The sequence below is a fragment of the Serinus canaria genome, chromosome 1, assembly GCF_022539315.1.
Source record: "Serinus canaria isolate serCan28SL12 chromosome 1, serCan2020, whole genome shotgun sequence".
NCBI lineage: Eukaryota > Metazoa > Chordata > Aves > Passeriformes > Fringillidae > Serinus > Serinus canaria.
In genome coordinates this window covers 21,477,322-21,486,885 of record NC_066313.1, presented here as the reverse complement: position 1 = coordinate 21,486,885, position 9,564 = coordinate 21,477,322, and the positions used below count along the sequence as shown (strand labels likewise).

Below are 9,564 nucleotides of genomic sequence, written 5' to 3'. Positions count from 1 at the left end.
CTTCCTGGGAGAGATTTGCCTCTCACCAAGATCCACTCTGATGAAGAAATTTTTACAAAAGGGCAAAACAGAAAATAACTCCCACCAAATCTGAAAGGCAACTCACATTTTAGTTAAAATAGTCCAAATCAAGACTCAATTAAAGCCTCTTTTGTCCCAGGCACAGACACAAGCAGGCAATCTTAGTTTTGCTGGTATTTAAAATTATGAAGAAAGAACTGACAGCACCTCTATCACCCCCTTTTATCCCTATAACAAGCTTTCTGGAAGCAAGCAAGCCAGCATTTGAAAACTGAGAGTTACACTTCAGAAAAATAAGTGTCCCATACAAGAGGAGAATAAGGGCATGGGATTTCCATTATTCAGATTAAAATCACATAATACAATTATTCTGCCAGCTCCTGAAAAAAAAAAAGAAAAAACCCCATAAACTGTACTAGATAAGATCAGCAGCAGTGTTTCCTCTCAAATGCAGAATAGCAGCTTTAGTCCTTTTGACCCATGCTAAGGCTTGTGTGCCCTAGTAATTCTAGAAAATGAGGAACATGACAAGCTGAGCTGTTAGGCCTTATCTATCTAAGTCAGGATAATTACTCTGAAAAAGCACCCTATCAGTAAAGATCAGGCAGCACAGATTTTCATTTACTCTCAGGAACTGCACAAAAGTACCACACCTCCTCTCACAAGCTTAAAACTGGCCCAGACATTGTAGGGAAGGAAAGAGACTGTTTAAGGAAGAAAAATAAAAAAACTACTCAACAGCAGGAGAAAGAAGATTATCTTGAATGGCCTGCCACTGCTTTTTCAGTGATTCTAGTTTTCATCATCATCATCTCTGTTTTACTTTGTAAAGGCTTCAACAGTGATAATAAAAGAACCCTATCACATACTTTAGAAAAAAAAAAAAAAAAAGAAATTACACAAGCAGTTATACCCAATCTTCAGGGAAATCATGACTAGGGCTGTTTGCTGACCCAGCAAACATAGCTTGGGTAGAAACACCTACCAGGAATAAAAAAGAAAAAGGCACAATAGAAAGACAGCCACAAGATAAAAATGCTTCCTTCTGTGTCATTCTCATCAACCAGTATCCCACAGAATGCTTGCAATCACTCATTTTGTCAGGAATTATTTCTCCTAAGGCATACTTATTTTATAAAGCCTGAAGTAAGGAAACAAGGTGAGCCAAGGCCTCAGAATTAAACAGTTCAGTCTTGGAACATTGTTTTCTAGATATGACATGTCACCCAGTCTGGCTAGAGTTGCAGTGATTTAGAATAAATATAACATTTTTGAACTAATTAGAAATGATGGGATGTTGTGACAACCAATGATGAGCAGGAGAAAATTTAAAGTCAGCAGGAGCTCAAGAATTTAATTTAAAATATCTGATCTCATGTCATTGTTTCTGGTGACATTTCCATGAAAACAGATCTAGACACTGGTTCTTCCTTCCCAAAGAAAACCCACATTAGATCATTCCCTCACCCACCCATCAGATTCATGCAATGCTGAAAATTTCTGAGTCTTTATTATTACTATTATTATTTAAATTAAACAAGACAGGAAAAGAGCAGCACCTTTTAAAAAACCCTGTTGTGTACTATACAGGATAAACAGGTGAGGTTTAAAAAAAGTTAAGTTTATATATGTACATATACACACATACACTAAACCAAATTCAAACCAAAAAACTTGTGAGGAGGTCATTTTCAACAAGAGAGAAGAAAGCCTTATTCCACATCAAGCAAAAGCACCACAAATTAAGATTAGAGTGCACAATCACATGTATTGCAGATACCTAACTAGCCTAGGTCCTGGAAGCAGCGGAGCTACAGCAGGACAGAGCTCCATGAGGGCCACCTCATTCCACTCTTTGGCAGAAGCAAGTCCAGAGTGTGCCTTCAGGAGAGTGTGCTGTACAGGCAGTGCCACACCTGCCTGCTCTGCCTCCAGCAGTTTTGGCAGATGCCACAAAATGCAGCAAACTAGTGATAACAGGAGATCCAGAGCTGAGCTACAGACTAATTTAGCTACAGTATTTCCATAACAGAGGTTTCTGAATTCCCTCACATCACTTGGGTGCTCCCTGTAGGTACAGCCTGCTTCAGTCACGCAGCAGACAGCTCCTGATTATGTATTATTTATGCACTGAGGTTCCCATTCCTGCGTACCTGCACGTTCTCTTGTCTTTCTTACACCCCACAACCCCACTTCTATTTCCTCCAGGCTGACAGGGTAATAAAATTAGGAAGGGGCATGTACATCTAACTAAAGGGAGCTGTCAAGAACCAAACGTAGCTTAAAAAATAATCACAATTCTTAAAAAAAACCCAATTAAAAAACCTGTTCAAGTTCTGCAGACTTCTGGCAGGCTTTGGTCATTTAGTCCAGAGGTCTCTGTCTTCAGGGCCTGCAGGCTAAATTGTCTTGACTGGCTAGAAGCATGCAGTACACAATAAAATTCTGACTGAAAGAAAAAAGTAGTAAGGGCTGGGGGAGAGGCTCTAACATGGAAAGCCCAGACTGCAGTAGCAGCACTTATGCCACACGGTAGGCTTTCAGGAGGGTGAATTCCTTCCTGTTGGTGCGAGCTGCCCAGATGAAAAGAGCAGCTGCCATGAACTGCAAAGGTGCTGACACACAGGCGAGGCAGAAGGACCAACCGAATTCACCCCTCACATCCTCAGGCAGAGGCAGCTTCCTATGGAGCAGCTCAATCCCAGCTACATAGCATCCAACGAGGCCCAGTGTACACAGCCCTGGGGAGGGAAGCAGCAAAGCACAGTGAGCTCACCCACAGAATGCTCCAGGGCTACTCCTGAGCTTCTGGAGGAGGATGGCAGGACACTTACCTGCTAGGAAATGCAGGACTCCAGTGGCAATGGCTGGGTAAAGGCTGCGACAGGCACAAGCACAGAGCCCAATCAGAGCCCCGAAGCACATGAGGCCGATGCTGACAAAGGGCAGGAGAAACTGCAACCGCCAGAGATCTGCACGTGAAAAAAACCACACCAGTCAAATTTGCTAAAAATGGGCTAGAAAAAGATCTTCTCCCACCACCCCATTCCCTTCTACCCTGCTGTTTCTGCTTCATCAGAAACATTCTATGTTCATTGTCAAAAAGGACCAAATATTCCATTGAAACAGAAAGGACCTAATTTGTTAACTCACAAATCCCCGTACTGCATTCATAGGCAAAACCCTTGTTAACACATCTATGTCTTCCTTTAAACTTTGACCTACCGCCTGCACAACTGTAAAAAACAATAAATGGTGAGCAAGACTAAGAGAGATAGAAGCCTTCCTCACTAGTGACTGAATTTGAGACACAACTTTTTTTAATTCTACTTGTTTGTCTACCAGAAGTGAAAGATACATACAAGTCCGATTCAAATCCGTGCCACTGTTGTGATTTCCAGGCTCAATGTACTTTTCCACAAACTGATCAGAGAGGGAGAAACTGATGCAGTTTGTAGTCATATCATTTTCTGGGGGTGAAAAAAAGAAAAAGCTGCTGTTAGGTGTCTCCCCTTAACCCTCCTTCCCGCCTTTCAAATCCTCCTTTCCCAATAATTTGAGCTAGGAAGCGCCTCAGAGTTCTTTTTGTAAAAAAAAAATTACCTCTCCACACAGATCTGTACATGTTTTCCTATTATGTTATTGGCACAATGTGTCTGTTATGAGGTACTACACAAAGGGATAGCATTCTAACATGCAGAATCTTCAAGCTTCCATGGATTATCCTCAGAGAATTGTGCATGTGTAACCTATTGGCAAAGTAATGTGGTGGCATATGATGCTCAACTATGTTGTCACATACTTTTGAGTTCAGGGTCCCTTAACAAAGGTCTGCTTATCTCCTTATGCAGAATGTGGTCTCGTACTAACAGTTAAATCAAAAATGGGACAGAAGGGCCTATTTAAAGAACATGAAGGAATTGCTTCTTTACACTAAGTTTCTACCTCAGATTTTACTTTGAGAATACTATTGAGCAGAACTGGTTTAATTGTCTACCAAAATAAGTATTTTCATGAGAGAGGAAAAAAAAAGGTATTTCATGCATGTCTTTTTCTCCACAAAATGTAGTTACAGTACATCTTTAAGAAGGTTCAAAATGAAGTTCACACATACAGTAAGTACTCAAAAGTAACTTTTAAGCAATTAAAATAATTGTTTGCCCCAATATTTTATCCCCCAATGATTTTAAAAAATAATACAAATATTTCACTGTATATCCATTCAAGGATTCCAAGGTGTGCTGATGCAATGGTGGGATATTTGTGATGTGAAACAAGTAAATGACTAGCAAAAAGGAATGAGCGCCTCCTTGATAAAGTAGTGGCTTTATTCCATTGCTGGACCCCAGTATCTGTCCTAAAAAGACAATAACTGGTAGAGCAACTAAAAAGGTATCCCCAACTGGACAGCAGAGGCAAAATAAAAGTCAAGCTTGTAAGACTAAATTTAGATCACGTATCAGGTGTCAAAACCAGAAACTGCAGCACTGACAGCCACAGACCATTCTGCCCTTTGCTTCTTTAAAAATCTGGACTGTCTTTATTAAAAACTCAACCAACCAAAACAAAAGCTAGAAATAAGCCTTCTGGAGGAACAAAGCGGTATGAATCTGTTCTGAGGAAGTTAGCACACAGCACCCCAGGGAAGCCAGGGAAGTGATAACTGCTCCGGAGATACCTGGTGGGCTGTACCAGTGAGAGTTTTTAGGTACAGTGATGCACCTCCGCCACAATCCAACCGTGCCGTTGCACCGGAAGAGCGCATCTGTGTACGTCTTCTCATCTGCATCTTTGCTGACAAACTCCTCCCAGATGCTTCTACCAGCCTCACTAACATTCTCGGCTGGGGACAGGGTGTGGTACTCGTACCAGAAGTCAGTGCCGATGGAGGCGGCCATGTAGATGGTGGAGATGAGGCTGAGCACGCAGGCGATCACCAGTGCTGTAGCAAACCGGTTATCCATCATGGCGCCCTGGGTGGGAACACAGGCACAAGTGAGCAAGGCTACAATGTTATCCCAGCAGCGCCACACTCATCAGCCCCCTTCTGCACGGTCCCCTCAGGATATGGAGGCCTTTCTTTTCCTACTTGCTAGAATCAAAGGAACAATGAGCAAATCTTCAGCGCTGGCCAGCATCCACTGGATCTGCCGGTTCCAAGAAGGGATAATAACCTGGAGAGTGTGCTCTCCCAGCCACACTGCACTGGCTGCTCACCCTGAAACAGCAACTGACAGAACACCAACTCATCCCCAAAGCAGATGACACAGCTCGCTGCCATTTGTGATCCTGATTGTAGGGAACGTCAGAGACTCCATCCACAACGCCCAGGAAGAAGACTTAGCTTTCCTTAAGAGATTACCAAGAGTAGAAGTTATTTTTATCCTGCCACCACATACAGCTTTCACAGCTTGTGTTTACAGCAAAGAACCATAGGCATGCTAAAAAAGCCATTCCAGGCTGCTACAAAGGGCAGCCATGCCAAGGTGCTGGAATGCCTTTAGGGAAGAGAGAAATGTATCTAGGCACTAGACACAGAAGATGAAGGAAGCACTGGAAGGCAAGTTTGGAAATTATGGTAAATGCAGCAATAATGTTACAATACATACTGTGGTATTTTTGAAGACCTAGAAAAATGCAGCGGGGTGCCCTGTTTAATGGGAACAACGGGACAAAACTGAAAGGCCTTCATATATTCCCACAAGGCCTCTGCTCTGTGTCCCTCTCTTAGGGATCCTCTGTGGGGTCATGTGCCCAAATGGCATAGATTCAGGGTCAAAGGAGGCATGGCGAAAATACAAATATCACACATGCTTATGACAATACCACGACTTTAACGAGTAACTGATTGGTAATATGAGAAATGTTTTGTGGCTGCAATGCACCAGAGGACTCCTCTCAGATGCTAGTTGTTCTCATGTGCTTTCTGTGCTTGATTAAATTTATGGATTATTATGAATCAGGCTTGAGACACTTGCCAGGGGGAAAAAAAAATTGAAACTAGCTCAGCAGCTAGAGTAGACTGGTGAAAGGAGATACTATTTAATCAGCTGGTCTCTTGCTTGTCTCCTCCCTTTTCCCACACACTTTGATCAAAATATTTTGCTCTACTTTCTTTGCAACTAAAGGAACTGCAACTGGAAATAGCAAGTGCCTTAAACCTCAACATTCATAAGAAAAAAACAGCGAAGTGTCTCAAGTCAGACTTGTCAGTAAGAAATTATGAACTAAGAAACAAACTGCAAATTAAAGAAGGGAATTTCAAAGGCATCAATATTTGCTGTTAACAACACCATTCTTATTTCTTTTCCTCTCCATCTGCTCCTCTTTTTGTCTGAAACTGGCTAACAAGGAGGAGAAATTATGTGTTCCCATATAATTTCCTATGCTTCATTTCCATATTAAATAAGCCTCACTCTCTGAAATATCCATCCTTGAACTGCATCCTTAGCAATGAGAAAGAACTGATTTGTGGTGAACTGACAAGAAACACCCATTTAAAATACTGCAAAGTTTGCATACCACAACTTACTTTAATAATAATCTACAAACTGTGAACTTTTATAAGATAATAGAAATATTGAGAGGGAGTCATATCCAGTTTTATTTATGTGGAAAACATTGAATCAAGCTCAGACTTGGAAGCAAATTCTCTGTGCATTATTTAATTCCTGGTTATATACTTCCACTCTCCTTCAATATCCCAGCATCTTGCTCCAGGTACACAGGATATGGGATAGGGAGAGCAAGCTGCTGTATATATCTGACCTCACCATTCAGCCCCATTGAGTCAACTGAGGGATCCCTGCCACTTCACACACTGCCCCCAAAGCAAACAGAGCAAGTAGCACCTGCAGGGCCAAAGGGGCTGCCCAGCTGAGCTCAGAGCTGAGCAGATCACTCTCCAAGCAAGTAGCAGAACAGGCTGCTGAGCAGGCTTGTCTGGATTTTCCACTATATTGCAATCACATCTACTGCAAGATGAACTCTCTGCAACAGTCTCCTCTCTTTAGAAAGGACGCTCTCTGGGTGGAAAGATCACAACAACCCACAAGTTCCATCCTCAGACTAGTGTCTGGTGACAAGGAATGTAACCAGGGCCGCTGATCTACCGTCACTACCTTTCAATGTAAATGCTGACAATGACAAAGCCCTATCAAATTGATATCCAACACAGAGAAAAAAAAAGAACTGGCCCAAAAGTCTTTCAGCTAGGTATCCCTGCTGCCACATGCAGAACACTGCTGCTGGCAGTATCCCTACCAGATCACCATTAAAAAACAACCACACACTTCTGGACCAGCCTTCTGTGCGCTGTGAACAGGGCAGAGCTGATGTCAGCTGGCAACCAAGAACAGCTCATAAGCAAAATGAAGGCTTAATCACCAAACAGCAAATTAAAGCTTTGCCCTGCGTTCATTATCCACTTGGTAAAAGGGACATGGCAATTGACTGACACTCAGTCCTTGTAATGTTACTGCAGGCATAGGTAGAGAACAGCCAAGGAGGCGACAGACCCCAAAATCTAGCGAGTGGCTTTGTGTGGCATTTGTCCCAAAATGACTTTCAGTATGGACAGGACAGTGACAAGCAGGTAAGAGTGGACCCACAATTTCTTACAATAAAGGTCCCCTCAGTGCTTCTGCTAACACTTCAACTACTTACAAAAAGATGAAGAACTCTACAAAACTTAATGCAAAGCTTGAACCAGTTTTTCCTGTCAGTGGAGAAGACTTGACTACCCTGCCCATTCACTGTTCATATCCACTGCATCTTCATTTACAGGAAACAAGCTCTCCCTTAAATGAGGTGTCCTTTAAAAGGGAGAACCATCCTGCCAGTCCCAGGCTGAGCTCAAAGGAAGCAGTGACCATAATCAGTAAGAAATAGTTACACTGGCTGTTTACAGGATTAATGCCACACTTTGCAAAAGATTCTGTGCAGAAAAATGTTTAGGAGGTGCTTTAGAATAAACTTACTCATGAAAAAAATAACACTACTATACCAATGATGACACTAATTATAAAGACATAAAGATTGATTAAAAAAATGCTTTTTATCCACAGGCTGTCAACAAGAGCCTTCATTGTTTTAACAGGTTTGTTCATACAGCTCTGACAGCATGTTTTTGTCTAACAGGAGATGCTATTTCAGACAAATTACAGCCAAAACTAAACTATGCAATGAATTTAAAATAATACTAGGTGGTTGTAAACAGGAAAAAGTGCTTAATGAGATACTAAAATTATATTCATTTTTTAAAAGAAGTGAGACACATAAAAATTTTTACATTTTCAGAAAAGAAAATGAAAAAAAAGATTTTTTTTTTTTTAAAGTCTCAAAAAAGTGAAGGTAAGGCCAAACTGGAAGCAATACTCAACAGAATGACAAAATAGCATGCACTTCAAAGAAGGGAAAAACAAAGGGGACAAGTCAGTTGAGTTGGGAAAGAAAAAACAGCGAACAGAACAAAAACCAGTATTCTGGCAAAAAATCAACTCTAAGACTGAAGACTGGACAGTCTTTGTAAGAAGTTACTGTACCATGGCAGAAGGGAATAAAAAACATGCACATTTTTTTATTGTGTTGCTGTGGTCACTCCTTTCAGCCAACAGTGGGTCACCACATTTAAGAAACTCCTTTTACGTGACATCACAAAAGAGTCCCTGCTGCATTCGCTGGCATTCTCTCAGGAAACATGCCAGTAATCAAAAAGGGATTAGGCAGAAGGCCTGCAAGAGGGTGCAAATATGGGGAAAAGGCTGGAAACAACACCAAGCTGGATCGTCCCTTAGATATTCCGGGAAACAAAACGTCAGGAAAGATTGCTACCAAATACTTTTTTACCTTCAGAGATGCTCAGAGTCCCTCAGGACACACAGCTCCGATGATTCCAGGTCTTTTCAGAGGCACAGCGTTGTTTGTGTCCTGTGGCCAGCAGAGAGCAAGAAACGCAACCTTCCCTTTTGCCCTGACTCTTCCATTCATTCAGCTTCTTCCACACCACCAGTTCACAACAAGTGACCTATAAGCAAAGAGCAAACCGAATGGTTGGACATCATCATTTTACTCTGAAATTACTTCACAGGTATCTCCCAGTGCTATCATTAACGAAAAAAAAAAAAAAAAAAGAAAAGAAAAAAAAGCTAAGATGGAGAGGGGAAATGACTTGAAGAGTCCTTGGGCCAAGAGCACCTGTCCTGCAGGGTCAGCCTGGTACCGGGCCGGGCATCCCCAGAAGCGCGACCGCCCCCGGGGGTCTTGGGCCTCCCAGGCGTCAGCCCCGCGCGGGGGGCGACAGCTGCGGGCGGACAGCAAACCCCAGGGGAACGGCCTGAGCCCTCAGCCCCGTCCCCCGTCTCCGCCCAATATCCCCTCACCGCCCGGCCCAGCCCGGCCCGGTACCCACCGCCCATCGCCGCCGCCGCCGCCTCGCACCCGGCCCGGCCTCGCTTCCGCCCGCCGCGCCCGCCCGCGCGGGGCACTCTGGGAGATGTAGTTCTGCCGCCCCCTTCCGGAGGCGCCGGCCTCGGCCCCCCTGGG

At 43.0% G+C, this 9,564-nt stretch overlaps 1 protein-coding gene across 3 annotated transcripts; it reads right to left on the bottom strand.

The window, feature by feature from the left end:
• Window positions 1–1,512: 1,512 nt before the first annotated feature.
• Window positions 1,513–9,556, bottom strand: CLDND1 (claudin domain containing 1). Of its 3 annotated transcripts, none has more exons than XM_009102546.4 (6): window positions 9,431–9,556; window positions 8,869–9,046; window positions 4,700–4,994; window positions 3,384–3,491; window positions 2,856–2,993; window positions 1,513–2,762 (listed from the first exon to the last, which is right to left on the bottom strand). In XM_009102546.4, the coding sequence occupies exons 3-6, from the start codon at window positions 4,986–4,988 to the stop codon at window positions 2,542–2,544; spliced, it is 756 nt and encodes a 251-aa protein (XP_009100794.1). In that variant the 5' UTR covers window positions 4,989–4,994; window positions 8,869–9,046; window positions 9,431–9,556; the 3' UTR covers window positions 1,513–2,541. The 3 variants fall into 3 exon arrangements, with proteins under 3 accessions (XP_009100794.1, XP_050831656.1, XP_018763658.1); XM_050975699.1 differs by having other exon boundaries at window positions 4,891–4,994; XM_018908113.3 differs by lacking the exon at window positions 9,431–9,556 and adding an exon at window positions 9,217–9,379.
• Window positions 9,557–9,564: the final 8 nt, after the last annotated feature.